Consider the following 26,050-nt stretch of genomic DNA (forward strand, 5'->3'; position numbering starts at 1 on the left):
TAGTAATTTGAGTCTTTTTTTGATTAGTTGGCTAGCGGTTTATCAATTTTACTTTTTCAGAAAACGAGCTCTTCGGCCAAGATGGCGGAATAGTGAGGGCGCGCACCGATAGTCCGGGAAAATTTAGTTTAATAAAAGGGGAGTTACGGTAGCCTCAGAAAAAAGAACCAGGAAAATATTGCAGACAAAACTCTTCTGGATCCAGTGGGCGTGAATCGGAGGACCTACTGGGAGAACAAGGTCGCCCACCGCGCGCGAAAGCCGAACCGCAGGACCGAGCCGCGGGACTGAGCCGCGGAAGCTGAGCCGCGGGACTGAGCTGCGCAAGCTGCAGGGTCTGCGCGCAAGTGCTTGAAGGGGAGTGCAACAGCGGGGAGACTTGGGACGTCCAGGGCTCCGAGTCCACACATCGGCGCTGGAATGGGAGTGGACCTGCGTGGAGAGCGTGGGAGCCCACAGTTCAGGACATCAGCGGCAGACTCAACACACCAGCGCTGGAACGCGAGGTGAGCCGAACCTCAATAACCCGAGACACCGGCAGGCAAGCGGAGAGAGGAGACTAGAGGGAATGACCCCCGGGGCGGGGGGGACTTCACCAAGCTAACTGGAAGAGAGAGAGAGGGAAAAAAAAAAAGGTGACTGGTATGGACACGGGTTTCTCTCTCTCTGCTCACCTCTCAAGGGTGAGCAAGACAAAGAGCAGGCGCCATCTTGGACATACGTCATAAGCAGAGCGACCTCAGGTCTGCACCAGCCCTGAGCCTAGCAGTAAAACCTGACTCTGGGTGGGGCGAATTAACAGGAGATTAGGACTTAGTAAATTTATGGTGCTACTGAACTGAGACTGTGAAAAAAGAGACGGTGGGGGAGAGAACTCATTGAATTCACGTGAGCACTCTCCAGAGACGCTACAATTCCGTAACTTTGGCAACCCAGTGGGAGACTGAAGGAGAATTTGAGCCCACTCTAAGGGCCGAACAGATTCCCTGTGTGGTCCTTGGGAAAGAGCTTCTGATCTCTGGCTCCTGTGGGTATATCATTTGCCTGCTAACTACCTCCAACTTTGTTCAGCTGTGCAGAATAACTTCCCTGTTGAATCAAAAAAAAAAAGAGAGAGAGAGAGAGAGAGAGGTTTACCACGCCTAACCTGGGAGTGTCACCTTTGGCACACCAAACAGAGCTCTCAGGCCACACCCATCTCAAGCCCTAAGGCTCCATCAAAAACAGAGAGTCCACTTAATCTAGAGTCATAGTATAACAAGAAAAAGCACCACAGTGAAGAAACCAAATATCTCCAATATGACAAATAACAAACGCAAAAACCAAGGTAATAAAAACAAGGAAGTCACCATGAAGCCCTCAAATGAAAAAGACACCCCAATTCAAGATTATGAGGATGATGACATAGAAGAAATGCAAGAAGCAGATCTCAAAAAATTGATAAGAACATTAAGAAGTTCTCAAAAACAAATTCTTGAACTACAGAAATCCTTAATGGACAAGATAGAAAATCTCTCTCGTGAAAATGAAATATTAAGGAGGAATCAAAATGAAACGAAACAACTAGTACAACAGGAAACTGGGATAGTGACTGAAGTGAAGAATTCAATAGATCAAATGAAAAACACAATAGAGAGCCTTACAAACAGAATGGGAGAAGCAGAAGAGAGAATATCGGACTTAGAAGACAGAGAACAGGAAAGGATACAGTCAGACCAAAGAAAAGAGGAAATTAGGAATCTAAAACATATTGTCGGGAATCTTCAGGATACTATTAAAAAACCCAACATTCGGGTTCTAGGAGTTCCTGAAGGCATGGAGAGGGAGAAAGGATTAGAAGGCCTTTTTAGTGAGATATTAGCAGAAAATTTCCCAGGTTTGGAGAAGGACAGAGAAATCCTAGTACAGGAAGCTCACAGAACCCCTAATAAACACGACCAAAAGAGACCCTCACCACGGCACGTTGTAATTAAACTCTCCACAGTGAAACATAAAGAAAAGATCCTAAAATGTGCAAGAGAGAAACGTCAGATTACTCTCAGAGGATCTCCAATCAGACTCACAGCTGACTTCTCATCAGAAACTCTACAAGCTAGGAGGGAATGGCAAGATATAGCCCAGGTACTAAGAGAGAACAACTGCCAGCCCAGAATATTATATCCTGCAAAGCTATCATTTGTGAATGAAGGTGAAATAAAGACTTTTCATAACAAACAGAAATTGAAAGAATTTGTTGCCACTCGTCCAGCCCTGCAAAAGATGCTTAAAGATGTGTTGCACACAGAAACAAAGAAACACGGTCATCAATATGAAAGAAGGTAAAGGAAGGAAACCAGGGAAGGAAACCTCACAGCAAAAGATCACAGGGAATTCAAAGCATATATTAGAACTTATCTTTGGCAAATGGCAGGGCAAAGTTACCACTTATCATTAGTCACATTGAACGTGAATGGCCTGAACTGTCCAGTTAAAAGACACCGTTTGGCTGATTGGGTTAAAAAACAAAACCCATCTATTTGCTGCTTACAAGAAACACATCTTTCCAACAAAGATCCATACAGACTGAAAGTGAAAGGCTGGAAAAAGATATACCATGCCAACAGAAATGAAAAAAGAGCAGGCGTAGCCATCTTAATATCAGACACCATAAACTTTACCACAAAAACCATTAAGAGAGACAAAGAGGGACACTACATAATGATTAAGGGATCAATTCAACAGGAAGATATAACAATTATCAATGTATATGCACCTAACTACAGGGCACCGGTTTATCTAAAAGATTTGTTAATGGACTTAAAGGGAGACTTAGACCCCAATACAATAGTACTGGGGGACTTCAATACTCCACTCTCAGAAATAGACAGATCAATAGGACAGAAGATCAACAAGGATACAGTAGATTTAAACGACACTATAGCCCAAATGGATCTAACAGATATATACAGAACTTTCAATCCTACAGCTAAAGATTATACATTCTTCTCAGCAGTACATGGAACCTTCTCTAGGATTGACCACATACTAGGCCATAAAGCAAGTCTCAGCAAATTCAAAAGAATTAGAATCATACCATGCAGCTTCTCAGACCATAAAGGAATGAAGTTGGAAATGAACAACTCAGGAATCCCTAGAGCACACGCAAACACATGGAGATTGAACAACATGCTCCTGAATGAACAATGGGTCATAGAAGAAATCAAAAGAGAAATCAAAAACTTTCTGGAAGTAAATGAGGATAACAGCACAACATACCAAAACTTATGGGACGCAGCAAAAGCAGTGTTAAGAGGAAAGTTTATATCAATAGGTGCCTACATCAAGAAATTGGAAAGGCACCAAATAGATGAGCTTTCTATTCACCTCAAGGATCTAGAAAACCTACAGCAAACCAGACCCAAATCTAGTAGGAGAAGAGAAATAATTAAAATCAGAGAAGAAATCAACAGGATTGAATCAAGAAAAACATTCCAAAAAATCAGCCAAACGAGGAGCTGGTTTTTTGAAAAAATAAACAAAATTGACACCCCATTGGCCCAACTAACTAAAAAAAGAAGAGAAAAGACCCAAATCAATAAAATCAGAGATGAAAAAGGAAATGTAACAACAGACACCACAGAAATAAAAAGAATCATCAGAAATTACTACAAGGACTTGTATGCCAGCAAACAGGGAAACCTATCAGAAATGGATAGATTCCTGGACACATGCAACCTACCTAAATTGAACCAGGAAGACATTGAAAACCTAAACAGACCCATAACTGAGACAGAAATTGAAACAGTAATAAAGGCCCTCCCAACAAAGAAAAGCCCAGGACCAGATGGATTCACTGCTGAATTCTACCAGACATTTAAAGAAGAACTAACTCCAATTCTTCTCAAACTATTCAGAACAATTGAAGAAGAGGGAATCCTCCCAAATTCTTTCTATGAAGCCAGCATCACCTTAATTCCTAAGCCGGGAAAAGATGCAGCACTGAAAGAGAATTACAGACCAATATCCCTGATGAACATAGATGCAAAAATCCTCAATAAAATTCTCGCCAATAGAATGCAACAACACATCAGAAAGATCATCCACCCAGACCAAGTGGGATTTATCCCTGGTATGCAGGGATGGTTTAATGTGCGCAAGACAATCAATGTGATACACCACATTAACAGACTGCAGAAGAAAAACCATATGATTCTCTCAATAGATGCCGAGAAAGCATTTGATAAAATACAACACCCGTTCATGATGAAAACTCTAAGCAAACTGGGTTTGGAAGGAACATTCCTCAATACAATCAAAGCAATCTATGAAAAACCCACAGCCAACATCCTATTGAATGGGGAAAAGTTGGAAGCATTTCCACTGAGATCTGGGACCAGACAGGGATGTCCACTCTCACCACTGCTATTCAATATAGTTCTGGAGGTTCTAGCCAGAGCTATTAGGCAAGAAAAAGAAATTAAAGGGATACAAATTGGGAAGGAAGAACTCAAACTATCCCTCTTTGCAGATGACATGATTCTTTATTTAGGGGACCCAAAGAACTCTACCAAGAGACTATTGGAACTCATAGAAGAGTTTGGCAAAGTAGCAGGGTATAAAATCAATGCACAAAAATCAACAGCCTTTGTATACACAGACAATGCCATGGCTGAGGAAGAACTTCTAAGATCAATCCCATTCACAATAGCTACAAAAACAATCAAATACCTTGGAATAAACTTAACCAAGGACGTTAAAGATCTCTACGATGAAAATTACAAAACCTTAAAGAAAGAAATAGAAGAGGATACCAAGAAATGGAAAAATCTTCCATGCTCATGGATTGGAAGAATCAATATCATCAAAATGTCCATTCTCCCAAAAGCAATTTATAGATTCAATGCAATACCAATCAAGATACTGAAGACCTTCTTCTCAGATCTGGAAAAATTGGTGCTGAAATTTATATGGAGGCACAAGAGACCTCGAATAGCTAAAGCAATCTTGTACAACAAAAACAAAGCCGGAGGCATCACAATACCAGATTTCAGGACATACTACAGGGCAGTTGTAATCAAAACAGCATGGTACTGGTACAGAAACAGAAGGATAGACCAATGGAACAGAATTGAAATACCAGAAATCAACCCAAACATCTACAGCCAACTTATATTTGATCAAAGATCTAAAACTAATTCCTGGAGCAAGGACAGTCTATTCAATAAATGGTGCTGGGAAAATTGGATTTCCACGTGCAGAATCATGAAGCAAGACCCCTACCTTACACCTTACACAAAAATCCACTCAACATGGATTAAAGACCTAAATCTACGACCTGACACCATCAAGTTACTAGAGAACATTGGAGAAACCCTTCAAGATATTGGCACAGGCAAAGAGTTTCTGGAAAAGACCCGGGAGGCACAGGCAGTCAAAGCCAAAATTAACTATTGGGATTGCATCAAATTGAGAAGTTTCTGTACTGCAAAAGAAACAGTCAGGAGAGTGAAGAGACAACCGTCAGAATGGGAAAAAATATTTGCAAACTATGCAACAGATAAAGGGTTAATAACCAGAATCTACAAAGAGATCAAGAAACTCCACAAAAACAAAACCAACAACCCAATTAAGAGATGGGCCAAGGACCTCAATAGACATTTTTCAAAAGAGGAAATCCAAATGGCCAACAGGCACATGAAAAAATGTTCAAGGTCATTAGCAATCAGAGAAATGCAAATCAAAACCACAATGAGGTTCCACCTCACCCCGGTTAGAATGGCTCACATTCAGAAATCTACCAACAACAGATGCTGGCGAGGATGTGGGGAAAAAGGGACACTAACCCACTGTTGGTGGGAATGCAAACTGGTCAAGCCACTATGGAAATCAGTCTGGAGATTCCTCAGAAACCTGAAGATAACCCTACCGTTCGACCCAGCCATCCCACTCCTTGGAATTTACCCAAAGGAATTTAAATTGGCAAACAAAAAAGCGGTCTGCAGCCTAATGTTTATTGCAGCACAATTCACAATAGCTAAGACCTGGAACCAACCTAAATGCCCATCAACGGTAGACTGGATAAAGAAATTATGGGATATGTACTCTTTAGAATACTATACTGCAGTAAGAAACAACGAAATCCAGTCATTTGCAACAAAATGGAGGAATCTGGAACACATCATGCTGAGTGAAATAAGCCAGTCCCAAAGGGACAAATACCATATGTTCTCCCTGATTGGTGACAACTGACTGAACACCAAAAAGGAAACTTGTTGAAGTGAAAGGGACACTATGGGAAACGGTGACTTGATCAGCATAGCCCTGACTGTTAATGAACAACTTAATACATTATCCCTCTTAGTAGTTTTTTTGTCTGTTCTACTTAATATGACTGGTTTAATTCTGTAATTAATACACAGTTATCCTTAAGTGTTGAAATTTAACTGAAATGTGATCCCTGTTAAACATAAGAGTAGGAAGAAGAGAGGGAAGAGATATATAATTTGGGACATGCTCAAGCTGACTTGCCCCAAATGGTAGAGTTAGAAACATACCAGGGGACTCCAATTTAATCCCATCAAGGTGGCATGTACCAATGCCATCTCACTAGTCCAAGTGATCAATTTCAGTTCACAATTGATCATAATGAAAGGACTAAGAGTCAAAGGGAGCACATAAGCAAGTCTAGTACCTGCTAACACTAACCAATAGAATAAATAAAGGGGAGAGTGATCCAACATGGGAAGTGAGATACTTAGCAGACTCATAGAATGGCAGATGTCCTAAATAGCACTCTGGCCTCAGAATCAGCCCTAAAGGCACTCGGATCTGGCTGAAAAGCCCATGAGAGTATTTCAGGCATGGAAAGCCAAGACACTCTGGCAAAAGATCTCTGTGAGTGAGATCTCAGTGGAAAGAACAGGTCTTCAAAGAAGGAGGTACCTTTCTCTGAAGGGAGGAGAGAACCTCCACTTTGACTATGACCGTGTCTAAACAAGATAAGAGTCGGAGAACTCAAGGGGCTTCCATAGCCTTGGAAACTCATGACTGGAGCATAGGGAGATTACTGATGCCATAGACAGGAGTGTCAATTGGTAAAGTCAACAACAGGAGTTACTGTGCACTTACTCCTCATGTAGGATCTCTGTCCTTAATGTGCTGTGCATTGAGATTTAATGCTATAACGAGTACTCAAATAATATATTTCACTTTGTGTTTCTATGGGGGTGCAAACTGTTGAAATCTTTACTTAATGCATACTAAACTGATCCTCTGTAAAAAAAAAAAAAAAAAGAAAAGAAAAGAAATTATCAACTCCCAACTTGACTCTCACTGGGATTAAACATGACAATAGGTCTGATCTGATTTCATCATCATTTAAAAAAAAATCATCTATTATTTTTCACTTTGTTTCTGTGTGGGAGCAAACTGTTGAAATCCTTACTTAAGGTATACTAAGCTGATCTTCTGTATATTAAGATAATCGAAAATGAATCTTGATGTGAATGGAAGGGGAGAGGGAGTGGGAAAGGGGAGGGTTGTGGGTGGGAGGGACGGTATGGGGGGGAAGCCATAGTAATCCATTATTCGTACTTTGGAAACGTATATTCATTAAATAAAAGTTAAAAAAAAAAAAACGAAAACGAGCTCTTCATTTTACTGATACTTCATTTCATTTTTGTTCTCATTTTTCTTTCCTCCTAATTTTGATTTTGGATTGTTCTTGTTTTCCTATGTTCTTGAAATACATTGTTGGATCATTTATTTTGATGTCTTTCCAGTTTCTTGATTTACACACTAACTGCTATCAACTTTGCTCCTAACACTGCTTTTGCTGTATACCGTAGGTTTTGCTAAGCTGTATTTATCTTCATTCATTTCCAGGAATTTTTGTCTAATTTCTGTGGCCCACTGTGCATTCAGGAGCATGTTCAGTCCTTCTGTGCTCACGTGTCATGCTGCTGGAGTTGATATTGCTGCTTCCCATCATCATTCCATTGTGGCTGGAAAAGATACCTGGTACAATTCCAGTGTTTGATTTTTGAGACTAGCTTCATAGCCTAGAGACAGTGCCATGTACTAATGAAAAGTATATTCTGCCACTGTGAGATGAAATATCTGTAGACAGCAATTAGATCCATTTAGTCAATAGTGTAAATCAGCTCCATTTCTAGACCTTTTGTCTAGTTGGTCTGTCCATTGATGACAGTGGGGCATTAGACTCTCCCTTAAGATCCATTAACATGGGCTGGCACCACGGCTCACTAGGCTAATCTTCCACTTGCGGCGCCAGCACCCTGGGTTCTAGTCCCGGTTGGGGCACCGGATTCTGTCCCAGTTGCTCCTCTTCAGTCCAGCTCTCTGCTGTGGCCCAGGAGGGCAGTGGAGGATGGCCCAAGTGCTTGGGCCCTGCACCCACATGGGAGACCAGGAGGAAGCACCTGGCTCCTGGCTTCGGATCAGTGCAGCATGCTGGCCGTAGCGGCCACTTGGGGGGTGAACCAACGGAAAAAGGAAGACCTTTCTCTGTCTGTCACTGTCTAACTCTGCCTGTCAAAAAATCCATTAACATTTGTTTTAAATAGCCAGGTACCCTAGCGTTAGGAGCACATACATTGACTATCTTCCTGTTGAATCAATCATATAATCATTATATAAAATACCCTTCTTTATCTCTCAACGATTTTTGTGTTAGTAGATTTTGTCTGATATTAGGATGCTTACTCCTGCTTTTTTATTCTTTCCCTTAGCATGAAATATCTTTGTCCATCTTTTCACTTTCGGTCTACATGTATCTTTGTTGGTGAAGTGTGATTCTTGAAGGCAACAAATAGATGAGTCTTACTTTTTAATCCACTCGGCCAGTCTACCTTTTAACTGGAGAGTTGAGGCCATTTACATTCAAGGTTATTATTGATAAGGAATGACTTGGTGCTGTCATTTTTCCATAACTGTTCCTATTGTTTTGGATTTCCTCTGTGCGTTTACCAGGAGGGTTTCTGTCTTCACTTTCTTTCATGATGCTGATCATCTTCCTCCGTTTCTGTGTAGCACATCCTTAAGTATCACTTGTAAGGCTGGCCAGGTGGTGACCAATGCTTTCAGTTTGTTTGCTTTAGACAGTCCTTATTTCACCTTAATTTATTCCATTATTTAGTGAAGCCATACCAGAAACTGTTCAAGAGATGTTTGGTTATAGCATAATACTGAATTTTAGAAGCTCTCATAACGCACAAAGTTAGTACTCAGCCTTCTGAGAAGTCTCTCAGAGATGGAGAGCAGGGGCAAAGCACAGAAAGACGTTGACTTCTGCTTCCTTGGCTCCCCTGATAGGTCTCAGCTTGACTGCGCTTTTAGCCAAGTTTGATCGACCTTGCTGTCTGACGTAGCATCGCCTGCAGTTTGTTGCTAACCCTGAGTTCACATGTGATGCTGTTTAAAGTTGCGTGAAGCTAGTGAGCGCTGTGGCTCACTAGGCTAATCCACCGCCTGTGGCGCCGGCACACCAGGTTCTAGTCCCGCTTGCTCCTCTTCCAGGCCAGCTCTCTGCTGTGGCCCGGGAGGGCAGTGGAGGATGGCTCAAGTGCTTGGGCCCTGCACCCGCATGGGAGACCAGGAGGAAGCATCTGGCTCCTGGCTTCAGATCAGTGCAGCGCCAGCTATGGCAGCCATTTGGGGGGGGGGGTGAACCAGTGGAAGGAAGACCTTTCTGTCTCTCTCTCTCTCCCCCTCACTGTCTAACTCTGCCTGTCCAAAAAAAAAAAAAAAAAAGTTGGGTGAAGCTGCTTCTCTGGACGAAGCTGGACGGAAATGCCGGAAGTGGAAACTACTGTGCATCTGTGAGTGATGCAAGCGAGACTCGACTCTGGGGTCTCGTCCTCCCCCAGCTGTCACTCACTCCTTGTCGTTGCAGATTTTCTTTCCTCTGGAGAGTGCAGAGCTCACAGTTCTGGGACAAGATGGCTGATTCTTACTTTTCTGACTTCGGCTTGTTGTGGTACCTGGAAGAACTCAAAAGGGAAGAGTTCTGGAAGTTTAAGGAGCTCCTCAAGCAAGAACCTCTGAAGTTCATGCTCAAGCCAATCCCCTGGGCTGAGATCAAGAAGGCCACCAAGGAAGAGCTGGCGAAGCTGTTGGAGAAGCACTACCCCGGGAAGCAGGCCTGGGAGGTGACCCTGAGCCTCTTCCTGCAGATCAACCGGAAAGATCTCTGGTTGAAGGCCAAGGAGGAGATGAGAAGTGAGTGCAGGGGGAAGGGCTGGGACTGCGCGTACGGTTGGTTTGCTGTTGCCACCTGCTCATGAAGGTGGCATGCTTGTTGAATGAGCGGCATCCGAGAAATGGGAGAAGAGTGGGAAGTCGGTGCTGGTCACGGACTGCGGTGAGAGGGGACATCTAAGGCTCCCCCTCCCCTATGCTGCCCCATGCTGAGTTTCTGGAAGTTGGTGTCTGATTTCCAGGTCTGCCAAGATGGAGTTTTAGCATGGTGTCATGCCATCCCTTTGACCAGCCACGCACAAGGGCCTATGCAGGATCCTGAGGTTAGGAGATAATCAGAGTTGGTCGTGAAGTCAGTCAGTCTCTGGAGCATCCGTCACCCACAAGTGTCTCCTTGGCTGTGACAGCCACAGAATCTGCTTGATGTGGTTCTTTGTCCTGGGCTGCCACTGGCTTGCAGGCAGGGTCAACCTTCTCTCCCACGGGACTGCACAGTATCAGAGGATAGTTTTGGTTGTCATGATAAAGAGCGGTGCCACTGCTTTCTGGGGGTAGAGGCCAGGGGTGCCTCTCTACATCCAGGACAAGCCCCACAACAAAGAATTGTCCAGCCCCACGTGTCAGTTGTGCCCTCACTCGGTCACACTGCTTCGTCCCCTAAGACGCACAGACCCACACACGCGGTCACACCAGGAGAATCTTGCGATGGCCGCGGTTGACATTGGCAAGAGGCTTATAATTGAGTATAGCTCACAGACGTGGGAATGACAAACATAAATCAGACACAGTTACGGTTCTCAGAGTGCAGGTACAGCTCTCTGGGTAACAAGGGGACCAGAAGTCTGGTTTGAACCAGCTTAGTGAGGCAAAGAACCTGACAGCCAAGCTCCAGGTAGGCTTGCTGGACAGTGGGCTCAGCGGAGAGCAGCCCACAGCAGCCAGGCCCCACAGGCCGGGGCACTGGCCTTGTGTTTTTCTGTGTGTGTTGCTGGCCCCTGCTTGACATGATGTGACAGGCTGCTGGCTGAAGTCCAGGCAACCTTCTGTCGGCTATGCACACCCGCACACCTGTGATGGATAAAAGATTACTTGCTCAACATCTCTTGCCTTGGTGTTCCCCGGGCTGGGAAAGGAGAGGAAGTGGGATCAGGGTCCTGTCAGGTGGGAAAATTCTAGAAAACAGTGAGGTAGAATGGGGGTCCTGGGCAGCAGGTTGACATTGCCTGGGGTAGGTGAGAGGAATGTGCTGTTGATACCCGAGCATTGAACAGTGGCAAAGCACAGAGTCAGGGTTTGTTCCCTGGTGATCAGAACTCTGATAGTTTCACTTTCAGAACTCACTCGTGTTTCTTGGTGCCCCGACACGTGAGCAGCTTTAAACGTGGTGTGTGCTTGTGAGGAAGGCGTATTTGTTGTCAGCCTGTTGTCAGCCTGTTGTCCATCTGTGTCCAGAAGACCTACCCCATAGGCTTTGTGGTTTAGATCTTCCATAGTCTTTATTTTTGTCATCCTGAAAATGTCGAGATCTGGTATTGGTGCGTCTTTCTAGTTACCTTCCACCTCTGGTTTCCGTGTGACTTGTGCATTAATATTCAGAGTTCCTATGTCATTGGGAAAGTGGCTCTTCATAGTTCTAAAGTGATTTTTTTTTCCTGTCTTGGTGCTTTTTGCTTGACCCTGCCTCCTTAGGTTCTGTTTGTCTGGTAAAACCTTGGCCCATCTGTCTTTATTCAGCTGTCTTTGAAATACCATATTTAAAAAGTGCTTTTAGTGCAGTATAAGATTAAATTTTGCAGTATAGGCAAACCTGAAAATTTATTTTGTTGGTCAATCATCTACATTTTCTATACTAATATTTATTTTAGTTTTAATTGTGTTTTCTATTAAAATTATCATCTGGGTTATATAAGCATTTACAATGCATTTCTTGGTGTGTCCTCAAAATCTTTTGTTTTTCAAAGTCTATATTTTTAGTTACGTTTGTGTAAATAATTCTAATGGTTCTCTAAGTCTCTTTACCAGTTCTAAGCATTTTATTTTATTAAACATGTGTTTACTTTTTTAAAAGACAGTGTTGTGTCTTCCATCTGCTGGGTCACTTCCCACATGTCCACAACAGCCGGGGCAGGAGAGGCCGCGAGGGGCAGAGGGGCAGGAGAGGCCGCGAGGGGCAGAGGGGCAGGAGGCGCGAGGGGCAGAGGGGCAGGAGAGGCCGCGAGGGGCAGAGGGGCAGGAGAGGCCGCGAGGGGCAGAGGGGCAGGAGGCGCGAGGGGCAGAGGGGCAGGAGAGGCCGCGAGGGGCAGAGGGGCAGGAGAGGCCGCGAGGGGCAGAGGAGCAGGAGAGGCCGCGAGGGGCAGAGGGGCAGGAGAGGCCGCGAGGGGCAGAGGGGCAGGAGAGGCCGCGAGGGGCAGAGGGGCAGGAGAGGCCGCGAGAGGGGGAGAGGGGGAGGGGGAGGGGAGGCAGAGGGTGAGGCAGAGAGGAGGAGGGGGGAGGGGCAGGGGGAGAGGTCAGCAAGGTGGCACAGCGGGTAAAGCTGCAGCCTGTACTGATGGCATCCCACATGGGCGCCAGCCCCTGTCCCAGCTGTTCCACTTGCAATCCAACTTCCTGCTAGTGGCCTGGGGAAAGCATTCTCCCTCTCCCCCTTGTTCTCCCACCCCGCCTTGTTCACTATGAGCTCTGAGTTGACATTTAAAAGTCAATTGTTGGCCGGCGCCACGGCTCACTAGGCTAATCCTCTGCCTTGTTGCACCAGCACACCGGGTTCTAGTCCCAGTCGGGGCACCGGATTCTGTCCCGGTTGCCCCTCTTCCAGGCCAGCTCTCTGCTGTGGCCTAGGAGTGCAGTGGAGGATGGCCCAAGTCCTTGGGCCCTGCACCCCGTGGGAGACCAGGATAAGCACCTGGCTCCTGCCTTCAGATCAGCACGGTGCGCCGGCTCGGCAGCCATTGGAGGGTGAACCAACGGCAAAAGGAAGACCTTTCTCTCTGTCTCTGTCTCACTGTCCACTCTGCCTGTCAAAAAAATAAAAATAAAAAAGTCAATTTTTAGAGTCCTGTTCTCACTCTGGGCCACTTCAATAATATAGATGGGTCTTCTAGAACATTCTCTAATGGTTTGATCTGCTCTTTGGTTTTCTTCCCCTGAAAGACAAAGAGCTGTGTGGACCTTCTCTCTCTCCCATGAAATCTACTTTCCTCTGTCGTCTCACGCCTGCTTTTCTTTTTTTTATATTTATATTTTGTTTTATTTAATGAACATAAATTTCGAAAGTACAGCTTATGGATTACAATAGCTCCCCCCCCATAACTTCTCTCCCACCCACAACACTCCCCCTCCCACTCCTCTCCCCTTCCATTCACATCAAGATAAATTTTCAACTATCTTTATATACAGATCAATTTAGCGTATATTAAGTAAAGATTTCAACAGTTTGCACCCACACAGAAACACAAAGTGTAAAATACTATTTGAGTACTAGTTATAGCATTAATTAAACACCTAAGAGTAATTGTGTATTAATTACAGAGTTCAACCAATAGTTTTAAGTAGAACATAAGAAATACTAAAAGGGTAAAGTATTAACTTCTTTTTTTCTTTTTTTGTTTATTATATAGTTTTTTTTTATTTAATAAATGTGAATTTACAAAGTGCAACTTTTGTATTGTTGTGGCTTCTCCCCCCCACCTCCCTCCCTCCCGTGGCCCTCCCCTCTCCCACTCCCTCTCCATCCCGCCCTTCATCGAGTTTCATTTTCAATTACCTTCATATACTGAAGATCAACTTAGTATATACTAAGCAGGGATTTCAACAGGCTGTACTCACACAACCGCACAAGGTATAGGGTATTGTTCGACTAGTAGTGTTGTTTTTAAGTTTCATAGTAGAACACATTAAGGACAGAGATCCTACATGGGAAGCCTGTACCCAGTGACTCCCGTTGTTGATTTAACAATTGGCACTCTTATTTATGACGTCAGCAATCACCCGAGACTCTTACTATGAGCTGTCTAAGCTATGGAAGCCCCTTGAGTTCACCGACTCTGAACTTGTTTAGTCAAGGCCATATCACAGTGGAGGTTCCTTCCTCCCTTCAGAGAAAGGGGCCTCTCTCCTTGAAGGCCTGTTCCTTCTTCTGGGGTCTTGTTCACCAGGATCTTTCATTTAGGTTGTTTTTTGCCACTGTGTTATGGCTTTCCATGCCTGTGAGACTCTCGGATCTGGCTAAAAGGTCCATGAATGTCCCAAGGGTTGATTCTGAGGCAGGAGTGCTGCCATTCTGAGTCTGCTGTGTGTCCTGTTTCCCCCACAGGATCATTCTCTCCCTTTTAATTCTATCCTTCATTAGTTGCTTACACTGATCTTATTTGTGAAATCTCATCAACACTTACCCTATATTTTTGATCAGTTGTGTATTTATACTTATCACTTTACCAAGTGTGTTGGCATTGGTACCTGCCTCCTTGGTAAGATTGAGTTGAAATCCCCTGGCACATTTCTAGCTCCACCATTGGAGGTAAGTCCAAGTGAGCATATGCCAACCTATATATCTCCTCCCTCTCTTACTCCCACTCCTATGTTTAACAGAGATCACTTTTCTGTTAATTTTAAATGCCTAAGAATGATTGTGCATTGATTACAGAGTTCAACTGGTGGTCTTATGTAGAACAAACAGAGCAACAACAACAAAAATACTAAAAGGAATAAAATAGTAAGTTGTTCCTCAACAGTCTAGACAAGGGCTGATCATGTCATTGTCTCTCATAGTGTCCATTTCACTTCAATGGGTATCATTTTAGGTGCTCGTTTAATTGCCATCGATCAGGGAGAACATGTGATATTTATCCCTTTTGGACTGGCTTATTTCACTCAGCATGATGCTTTCCAGCTTCCTCCATTTTGTTGTAAATGCCTGGATTTCATTGTTTTTTACTACTGTATAGTGTTCTGTAGAGTACATATCCCATAGTTTCTTTATCCAGTCATCCGTTGATGGACATTTAGGTTGATTCCATGTCTTAGCTATTGTGAATTGAGCTGCAACAAATATTGAGGTGCAAATGGCTCTTTTTTTTCTCCCTTTTAATTCCATTTGGGTAAATTCCAAGGAGTGGGATGGCTGGGTCCTGTGGTAGTGCTACATTCAGGTTTCTGAGGACTCTACAAACTGACTTCCATAGTGGCTTTACCAGTTTGCATTCCCACCAACAGTGGATTAGTGTCCCTTTTTCCCTGCATCCTTGCCAGCATCTGTTGGTTGATTTCTGTATGTAAGCCAATCTAACTGGAGTGAGGTGGTATCTCATTGTGGTTTTGATCTGCATTTCCCTGATGGCTAGGGATCCTGAGCATTTTTTCATGTGCCTGTTGAACATTTGGATTTCCTCTTTTGAAAAATGCCTGTTAAGGTCCTTGGCCCATTTTTTTATTGGGTTGTTTGTTTTGATTCTGTGGTGTTTTTTGATCATTGTATAGATTCTAGTTGTTAATCCTTTATCTGTTGTGTAGTTTGTGAATAACGTCTCCCATTCTGTTGGTTGCCTCTTCACTTTCCTGTTTCCTTTGCTGTAAAGAAACTTCAATTTGAGGTAGTCCCATTTGTTTATTTTATCTTTGATTACTCGTGCCTCTGGGGTCTTCTCCAGGAATTCTTCGCCTGTTCCGATATCTTGAAGGGTTTCCCTTATGCTCTCAATTAGTTTCATGGTGTCGTGGTGCATCTCTAGTTCTTTGATCCATGTTGAGTGGATTTTTGTATAAGGTGTAAGGTAGGGGTCTTGCTTCATACTGTGACATGTGGACATCCAGTTTTCCCAGCACCATTTGTTGAAGAGGCTGTCCTTGTTCCAGGGGTTGGTTTTAGGTCCTTTGTCGAATATGAGTTGGTTATAGATGTTTGGATTGATCTCCGGTGTTTCTATTCTGTTCCATTGGTCTATCCACCTGTTTTTGTATCAGTACCAGGCTGCTTTGATTGTAACTGCCCTGTAGTATGTCTTGAAGTCTGGAATTGTGATGCCTCCGGCCTTGTTTTTATTGTAAAGGACTGCTTTAGCTATTCTCGGTCTCCTGTTTCTCAATATGAATTTCAGCATCATTTTTTCTAGGTCTTTGAAGAATGACTTTGGTATTTTGATTGGTATTGCATTAAACTTGTAAATCGCTTTTGGGAGAATGGACATTTTGATAATATTGATTCTTCCAATCCATGAGCATGGCAGGTTTTTCCATTTTTTTTGTGTCGTCTTCTATTTCTTTCTTTAGTGTCTTGTAATTTTCATCATAGAGGTCTTTGACCTCCTTGGTTAAATTTATTCCAAGGTACTTTATTGTTTTTGTGGCTATTGTGAATGGAATTGATCTTAGAAGTTCTTCCTCAGTCCTGGCATTGTCTGTGTATACAAAGGCTGTTGATTTCTGAGCGTTGACTTTGTATCCTGCTACTTTACCAAACTCTTCTATGAGTTTCAGTAGCCTCTTATAGGAGTTTATTGGGTCCTCTATATATAGTATCATGTCATCTGCAAACAGGGATAGTTTGACTTCCTCCTTTCCCATTTGTATCCCTTTAATTTCTTTTTCTTGCCTGATGGCTCTGGCTAACACTTCTAGGACTATATTGAATAGCAATGGTGAGAGTGGGCATCCCTGTCTGGTGCCAGTTTTCAATGGAAATGCCTCCAACTTTTCCCCATTCAATATGATGCTGGCCTTTGGTTTATCATAGACTGCCTTAATTGTGTTGAGGAATGTTCCTTCTAACCCCAATTTGCTTAGGGTTTTCATCATGAAAGGGTGTTGTATTTTGTCAAATGCTTTCTCTGCATCTATTGAGATAACCATATGATTTTTGTTTCTCAATTTGTTAATGTGATGTATCACATTGATTGACTTTCGAATATTGAACCATCCCTGCATACCAGGGATAAATCCCACTTGGTCTGGGTGAAATGATCTTTCTGATGTGCAGTTGGATTTGGTTTGCCAGAATTTTGTTGAGTATTTTTGCATCTATGTTCATCAGGGAGATAGGTCTGTAGTTTTCTTTCTCTGTTGTGTCTTTTCTGGGCTTAGGAATTAAGGTGATATTGGCTTCGTAGAAAGAATTTGGGAGGATTCCCTCCCTTCCAATTGTTTTGAATAACTTGAGAAGAATGGGGGTTAGTTGTTCTCTAAATGTCTGGTAAAATTCGGCGGTGAAGCCATCCGGCCCTGGGCTCTTTTTCAGTAGTGCATTTATTACTGATTCAATTTCTTCCATGGTTATGGGTCTGTTTAGATTTTCTATATCTTCCCGGCTCAGTTTAGGAAGGTTGTATGTGTCCAGGAATCTATCCATTTCTTCCGGGTTCCCCAATTTGTTAGCATACATCTCTTTGTAGTAGTTTCTGATGATTATTTTTATTTCTGTTGTGTCTGTTACATTTCCATTACTATCTTTGATTTTACAGATTTGGGTCTTCTCTCTCCTTTTTTTGGTTAGTTGGGCCAATGGTGTGTCGATTTTGTTTATTTTTTCAAAGAACCAGCTCCTGGTTTTGTTGATCTTTTGTATTTTTTTTTGTTTGTTTCAATTCTATTTCTTCCCTGATCTTTAGTATCTCTTTCCTCCTTCTGGATTTGGGCTTGATTTGCTGCTGTTTTTCTAAATCCTTGAGGTGCATGGAGAGTTCATTTGTTTGGTTCCTTTCCAGCTTCTTGATGTAGGCACTAATTGCTATAAACTTTCCTCTTAGCACTGCTTTTGCTGTTTTCCACAGGTTTTGATAGGTTGTGTTATCATTTTCATTTGTTTCTAGAAAGCTTTTGATTTCTCTTTTAATTTCTTCGATGACCCACTGTTCGTTTAGGATCATGTTGTCCATTCTCCATATATTTGCATATGGTGTAGAGATTCTTGGGTTGTTGATTTTGAGTTTCACTGCTCTATGGTCTGAGAAGCTGCATGGTATAGTTTCAATTTTTTTGAATTTGTTGAGGCTCCCTTTATGGCCTAGCATATGATCAATCCTAGAGAATGTTCCATGTACTGGGGAGAAATACGTGAACTCTGTGGCTGTGGGGTGGAAGGTTCTGAAGATATCTATTAGGTCTATTTGGTCTATAGCGTCAATTAGCTCTGTAGTTTCTTTGTTGAATTTCTGTCTGATTGATCTGTCCATTGGTGAGAGTGGGGTGTTGAAGTCCTCTGTTACTATTGTATTTGAGTCTATATCTCCCTTTAAATCCTTTAGTAGTTCTTTCAGATAGCCAGGCGCCCTGTAATTAGGTGTGTATACATTTATAATAGTAATGTCTTCCTGTTGGATAGATCCTTTAATCATTATATAGTGCCCTTCTCTGTCTCTTTTAGTAGTTTGTATGTTAAAGTCTATTTTGTCTGATATCAGGATGGCCACACCAGCTCTTTTTTGATTTCTGTTAGCTTAGAGTATCTTTTTCCATCCTTTCACTTTCAGTCTGCGTGCATCTTTGCTGATAAGGTCACACCTGCTTTTCTTTAAGTTTCTGAATTGTTTTCCTCCAAGTCTACCCCCTTTTAGGCTTCTAGTAATTTAGGCATTTCATTGCTGATGTGAATATTTTGTTTGTCTTCTGCTTTTCTAAGTTTGTTCAACTCCCATTTCATTTCTGCCTGCTTCTTGTCCCCTTCTCTTCCTGTGCGTGATGTTTCCAACTGAAATTGTTTCGTGTGCCAAATGCACGGTTGTGGATCTTTTCTTCCATTTGGAGTGTTGTGAGCTGGCTTCCTGTAGCTGTGGGGAATCCCCATTACCAGAAAAGCCAGTGTTAGGAGATGATTTTAAAAAAAGTGAATGTCTGAACTGAGCTGATCTCTTGAGACATAAATACCTTAATTGCTATAGTTCGTCTCTAAGGCATTACTTTTTTCTTTAAAACATTGAAATTCACATTGAGTACCATGTTAGGGGATTGGTAGCTAAAGACAAGTACAGGACAGAGTTGTGTAAACTGGACACGTCTTTGTACCCAAATATGTGCTGCTACCACCACACTGAAATGTCACCACCAACATCTAGTGAAATCAAACTCGAGTTCAAACTCTGACCAAAAATAAAGTCAACCAGAGTCTCTCCGTGAATTCAGGACTCTGTTTTCCGCCTGGGCTGGAAAGCTGGAGCCATCTTCACCCTCACTGCCTGTAATTAGCTCTTGGGTCACACTGAGGACCGCCTTCCCCAGGACCGTCTGGGGGCCAGTCCGCATTTCCAGGCCGTTGGTCCTCCGGGAAGAAAAGCAGCTTCCACAGGGTCCTGCAGACACCTCTCGCTTTAGTCTGAGAGGCTGACGGCCCCAGACAAGGCGGTCCCATTGGTCTGGCTTTGGGTGAGGGCAGCAGGTGGAAGGCGTGCAGTGCCAGACCAGCCAGTGTTCGGAAGGTGACCTCATCAACTGTTGGTGAATGGAGGAGGAAAAACTACTCTCCTTGTCACAGCAATGCCGGTTGAGCTGCAACCTGGCAGAGGAATGAGGCTCCGTTTTTCCTGCCTTCAATCCAAAAACTAAAATTTGTGAATGTCTCAAATGTTGTCAGCAGGTTTATTATAGAGAAATGAAGAACATTAATAAAATAATGGCAGGTGCACTCAACAGGTAAGCATGAACTTAGAGAGGCACCTGTAATGGACTGTTCAATCAAACCATGCTGCAAAACAGCACAGACAGTGTAATTTCACCGTAGAGAGAAGACGGGAGGGAGACTTAATGATGAAGATCCCAACCGATCATGAAAGTTCATATGAGGTAGAATTTTGGAATGACTGTTTCCTCTGTATGTCCTAAGTTTGAAACCATTTTTACAGTAGTGGCCTGATGACGTCAGAATGCCAGTGCAGCTCCCTGAAGGACCCCCACTTGCTAGACTGGAGGGAAGGAGCGGGGAGCAGATGGGTATGGTCCCGCTGCTGCATTCACCGTTTAACACGGGGAGAGCAAGGCCCCCAGACACTGCACTTGGCTCAGGTGTGTCCTTGTCAGGCCTCTTTGGGGTCTAATCCCATTTGTTCCCTTCTGTGGGTTTGAGTCTTGTATGAAATCTTAAAATTCAAAGGCTTTAGGTCTTCTCCCTTCCCAGTTTCTCTTTACTGAATGCATGCATTTTGCATGAGATGTGTGTTTTACTGATAGTTGGTTTACTATCAGTTGAATAAAAGAAATGCTTTAAGAGGAAGGAGACAGACAATCTTAGAAGCAACTGGCACAGTCGCTTTCTAAGAACCTGATTTTTGGCCTGACACAGCTGTTACTGCACAGAACATAAAACTGCAGTTCTGCTTCCTGAGTCACTGTGGAGAGAGTACTATGGAAGAATCAGACAGGAGTGACTTCGTCATTCCTGTCCCATCCTGCAAGGAAAGCAAAGCTGCCTGAGAAGGAGGGGTAGGACAGGATTTTGTCTCCAGCGTTGAAGTAACGATTTTATTTTTAATTCAGTGGGGTAACGATGTTTGAACAGCAGTGCTCACATCTCGGTTCTCCCACACTGTTGAGCAGGGATGTCGGGGCACATGAACCTCGGCTCGACGAGGGGACCCAGAAACTCGGGCTCCCTGGGAGCATTTGTTCTTGGATTTCCCTTTTTTTCTTTAAGGTTTATTTATTTGAAAGAGTTACAGAGAGGAGAGGCAGAGAGAGAGAGAGAGGAGAGGCAGAGAGAGAGAGAGAGGAGAGGCAGAGAGAGAGAGAGAGGAGAGGCAGAGAGAGAGAGAGAGAGGAGAGGCAGAGAGAGAGAGAGAGGAGAGGCAGAGAGAGAGAGAGAGGAGAGGCAGAGAGAGAGAGAGAGGAGAGGCAGAGAGAGAGAGAGAGGAGAGGCAGAGAGAGAGAGAGGAGAGGCAGAGAGAGAGAGAGAGAGAGGAGAGGCAGAGAGAGAGAGAGAGAGAGGAGAGGCAGAGAGAGAGAGAGAGAGGAGAGGCAGAGAGAGAGAGAGAGAGGAGAGGCAGAGAGAGAGAGGAGAGGCAGAGAGAGAGAGAGAGAGAGGAGAGGCAGAGAGAGAGAGAGAGAGAGGAGAGGCAGAGAGAGAGAGAGAGAGAGGAGAGGCAGAGAGAGAGAGAGAGAGAGGAGAGGCAGAGAGAGAGAGAGAGAGGAGAGGCAGAGAGAGAGAGAGAGGAGAGGCAGAGAGAGAGAGAGAGGAGAGGCAGAGAGAGAGAGAGAGGAGAGGCAGAGAGAGAGAGGAGAGGCAGAGAGAGAGAGAGAGAGGAGAGGCAGAGAGAGAGAGAGAGAGGAGAGGCAGAGAGAGAGAGAGAGAGGAGAGGCAGAGAGAGAGAGAGAGAGGAGAGGCAGAGAGAGAGAGAGAGAGGAGAGGCAGAGAGAGAGAGAGAGAGGAGAGGCAGAGAGAGAGAGAGAGAGGAGAGGCAGAGAGAGAGAGAGAGAGGAGAGGCAGAGAGAGAGAGGAGAGGCAGAGAGAGAGAGAGAGGAGAGGCAGAGAGAGAGAGAGAGGAGAGGCAGAGAGAGAGAGAGAGAGAGGAGAGGCAGAGAGAGAGAGAGAGAGAGGAGAGGCAGAGAGAGAGAGAGAGAGAGGAGAGGCAGAGAGAGAGAGAGAGAGAGGAGAGGCAGAGAGAGAGAGAGAGAGGAGAGGCAGAGAGAGAGAGAGAGAGGAGAGGCAGAGAGAGAGAGAGAGAGGAGAGGCAGAGAGAGAGAGAGAGAGGAGAGGCAGAGAGAGAGAGAGAGAGGAGAGGCAGAGAGAGAGAGAGAGAGGAGAGGCAGAGAGAGAGAGAGAGAGGAGAGGCAGAGAGAGAGAGAGAGAGGAGAGGCAGAGAGAAGAGAGGAGAGGCAGAGAGAAGAGAGGAGAGGCAGAGAGAAGAGAGGAGAGGCAGAGAGAGAGAGGAGAGGCAGAGAGAGAGAGGAGAGGCAGAGAGAGAGAGGAGAGGCAGAGAGAGAGAGGAGAGGCAGAGAGAGAGAGGAGAGGCAGAGAGAGAGAGGAGAGGCAGAGAGAGAGAGGAGAGGCAGAGAGAGAGAGGAGAGGCAGAGAGAGAGAGGAGAGGCAGAGAGAGAGAGGAGAGGCAGAGAGAGAGAGGAGAGGCAGAGAGAGAGAGGAGAGGCAGAGAGAGAGAGGAGAGGCAGAGAGAGAGAGAGAGAGAGGAGAGGCAGGGGGGGGAGAGGCAGAGAGGGGGGGAGAGGCAGAGAGGGGGGGAGAGGCAGAGAGGGGGGGAGAGGCAGAGAGGGGGGGGGAGAGGCAGAGAGGGGGGGGAGAGGCAGAGGGGGGGGAGAGGCAGAGAGAGAGAGGGGGAGAGGCAGAGAGAGAGAGGGGGAGAGGCAGAGAGAGAGAGGGGGAGAGGCAGAGAGAGAGAGGGGGAGAGGCAGAGAGAGAGAGGGGGAGAGGCAGAGAGAGAGAGGGGGAGAGGCAGAGAGAGAGAGGGGGAGAGGCAGAGAGAGAGAGGGGGAGAGGCAGAGAGAGAGAGAGAGGGAGAGGCAGAGAGAGAGAGAGAGGGAGAGGCAGAGAGAGAGAGAGAGAGGTGTCTTCCATCTGCTGGGTCACTCTCCAGATGGCCGCAACGGCCGGAGCTGTGCCGATCCAAAGCCAGGAGCTTCCTCCAGGTCTCCCACGTGGGCGCAGGGGCCCAAGGACTTGGGCCACCTTCCACTGCTTTCCCAAGCGGAGCTTGAAGTGGAGCAGCTGGGACTAGAACCGGCGCCCATATGGGATGTCGGCACCGGGGAGTCACTTAGGGCAGCTTGGTGAGTCTCAGCATAGCCAAATCTGACCTTTTAGAAAAAGCTGTAAAGGGAACTGGCACTGTGGTGCAGCAAGTCAAAGCCACAACCTGCAGCACTGGCATCCTATGTGGGTGCCCATTCAGCTCCCTGCTAATGCTCCTGGGAAAGCAGAAGAGGACGGCCCAAGTCCTTGGGCTCCTGGACCTACATGGAAGACCCAGAAGAAGCTCCTGGCTTTGGCTTGGCCCCAGCCCAGTCATTACAGCCATTTGGGGAGCAAACCAGCAGATGTAATCAATCAATCAAAGGGATGATAGTTCAGGGCTACAGCTCCAGAGTTCAGTACAGTCAGAGTGTTGGTAATAAACTAGACCCCAAGGATTCCAGTCAGATACGGGATAAACACTTGCTTGACCCTACCATTTCTTAATTGGTCTGAACCTGGAGTCCCATAGACTGTCCGATGCTTTTTGTGTGAGGTGGGACTGGAGTTGACTCTGTGGCTTGTAGAAAAGATACTGTGAGGTCAACAGTGACACTGTCCCCCCTGCCTCGGCAGATGGTGGTGTTCATGGGTTCTCTGCTGGGGAGGTACCATCCCCCACCTCTTGTACTTGAAATGCAATGCCCGGTTATTCACCCTTGCCTTCGTCTCTAGCTCTGAGTTAGGTTTGCAGGTTTGTGCCTGTACTCCCAGGGACAGGGTTTCACCAGATTCTGCTCCAAACTTACCTAGAGATGCAGATGGGCCACGTCACAGAAGTTGTAAGACGTGTGTAAGAGCTGTTCTGAGGAGGACACAACAGTGAGTGCGTTTCTACCTTCTTCTAGTTAACTTGGGTAAAGTAAGCCCATACAGAAACCACATGAAGACAAAATTTCATCTCATCTGGGAGGAAGAGACCTGTCTCCAAGTCCCTGAGCACTTCTACAGAGAAACGGTGTTTAACGAGTACATATCATTGTATGTTGCGTACAAGGTCGGACCACTCACTGTGGTACTGAGTGGCCCCAAAGGCAGTGGCAAGACCACGCTGCTGAGAAAGCTGATGTTGGAGTGGGCGAACGGGAACTTATGGAGGGACAGGTTCGCCTTTGTGTTCTTCTTCAGCGTCTATGAGCTGAATGGTGTCGCAGAGACGAGCCTAGCGGAGCTCGTCTCCAGAGACTGGCCCGCGTCAGAGGAGGTGCTCGAAGATGTCTTTGCCCAGCCAGTGAAGATCCTGTTCATCATGGACGGCTTTGAGGAGCTGAAATTCGACTTGGAACAGCAGACTGACTTGTGCAGTGACTGGAGGCAACGGAAGCCAACACAGGTTATCCTGAGCAGCTTGCTGCAGAAAGCAATGCTTCCAGAATGTTCTCTGCTGCTTGGATATGGCAAGACGAGTATCGGAAAATACTGTTCCTTCTTGGAAAATCCAACATACCTAAGACTCAAAGGATTCTCGGAACAGCAAAGGAAACTGTATTTCTCCTACTTCTTCGGTGAGAAGAAAGACGCCTTGAGAGCCCTCAGTTTTGTGAGAGCCATCCCCTCACTGTTCGCCTTGTGTGAGAACCCTCTGATATCCTGGCTGCTCTGTACTTGTATGAAGTGGCAGCAAGAGAGGGGGGAGCAACTTCACGTTGTCTTCGAGAACACCACTTCTCTGCATGCGTTCTTCTTAACAGGTGCGTTCAGAGTAGGGAGGGAGAACTGTCCCCCCCTGCAGAACAGGGCGCAGATGAAAAGCTTGTGTACCTTGGCCGCGGAGGGGATATGGACTCAGACCTACGTGTTCTCCCAAGCGGATCTCAGGAGGCACGGGGTGTCTGAATCTGACGTGGTGATGTGGCTGGACGTGAGATTTCTCCGGCCACGAGGCGACGGCTTCGTCTTCAACCATACGCCCTTGCAAGAGTTCTGTGCTGCCTTGTTCTACTTCCTCGGACAGCCCGGAGACCAGCTGAACCCAGCCATTGGAAGCATAGCGCAGCTGGTCGCGGCAACTATGGGGCAGCTCCAAAGCCGCTTGTACCGGATGGGGATATTCCTCTTTGGCATCTGCAGCGGCAGAATCACCGGCATGCTGGGCAAATGGTTCGGCATGCTGCTGTCTGAAGAGATAAAGCCCAAAATATCCCAGTGCCTTCAACGCCTAAGCAAGGGCGAGCCTGGTGAAGTGGTGAATTTCCAGAACTTGAGCTCCGCTCTGTTTGAGATCCAGGAGAGGGAATTCGTCGCACAAGTGATGGATTTCTTTGAAGAAATCTTCATTTACATCGACAGCCTTGAAAATCTGGCGATGTCTTCCTTCTGCCTGAAAAGCAGCCGGAACGTGAAGAAACTGCACCTGTGTGTGGACGACGACTTCCCAGGGGACTTGGGCGCTATCCCAGAGTGAGTCCACACGCGAATCCCCCACCCCCGCGCGCACAGGCCTCTGCCACTTGGGGTTCGCGTTCGTGCCCGTCCTTCACTTTCCTGCTCAAGAGCACGGATGCTGTAGTCCGGGCTTCCCCAGGGCTTCCCGTTGATGGCTATGTGGCTGTGAGCAGCAGGTTCTGGGTGCCTTTCCCCATCAGTATAAAGAAAAGGCTTTTACTTGATGAGATCAATGTCAGGTTTAAAGTCACGTAGCTTTTATTATGACTGCTTCTTCCCCTCCTCTGCTTCGCCTCTGGGTGCCTGGGAAACCTGTGACTGTGGATTGTACCTGTGTCCCTGCTGCCTACGCTGGGTTCAGCTTACCAGCTGATACTTCAGCTCTCAGCTGTACGGCACCTGTCCTAATGCTGGGGTGCAGCTTCCCGTTCACGGAGGCATCGCCAGATACCTCTCCTTGATCACATGAAAACAAGTCTCACGTACCAGGGGAATAAGAGAGGGAGGAGATGCACAGTTTGGGACGTGCTCAATCGGACTTGCTCCAAATGGTAGAGTTAGAAGCATACCAGGGGATTCCAATACAATCCCATCAAGGTGGCACGTACCAATGCCATCTCACTAGTCCAAGTGATCAATTTCTGTTCACAATTGATCATACTAATAGGACTGAGTCAAAGGGGTCACATAAACCAGACCAGTGTTTGTGAATACTAACTGAAAGAATAAAAAAGTGAGAGAACAATCCAACATGGGAAGTGAGATACACAGCAGACTCACAGAATGGCAGATGTCCCAAATAGCACTCTG

The 26,050-nt window shown here is 45.5% G+C and overlaps 1 protein-coding gene across 3 annotated transcripts in view; it reads left to right on the plus strand.

The window, feature by feature from the left end:
* Positions 1–26,050, plus strand: part of NLRP9 (NLR family pyrin domain containing 9) — a 72,276-nt gene that overhangs the window by 20,696 nt on the left and 25,530 nt on the right. For 2 of the 3 annotated variants that reach the window (XM_089319711.1, XM_089319713.1), the window contains exons 2-3: positions 9,893–10,218; positions 23,704–25,255. In XM_089319711.1, the coding sequence (XP_089175837.1) occupies positions 9,939–10,218; positions 23,704–25,255 (1,832 nt within the window). In that variant the 5' untranslated portion in view covers positions 9,893–9,938. The remainder of the gene's footprint in view (positions 1–9,892; positions 10,219–23,703; positions 25,256–26,050) is intronic. The other variant, XM_089319712.1, reaches the window with a different exon arrangement.

The sequence above is a fragment of the Oryctolagus cuniculus genome, chromosome 18, assembly GCF_051225735.1.
Source record: "Oryctolagus cuniculus isolate XC-2025 breed Fujian yellow rabbit chromosome 18, ASM5122573v1, whole genome shotgun sequence".
Taxonomy (NCBI): domain Eukaryota; kingdom Metazoa; phylum Chordata; class Mammalia; order Lagomorpha; family Leporidae; genus Oryctolagus; species Oryctolagus cuniculus.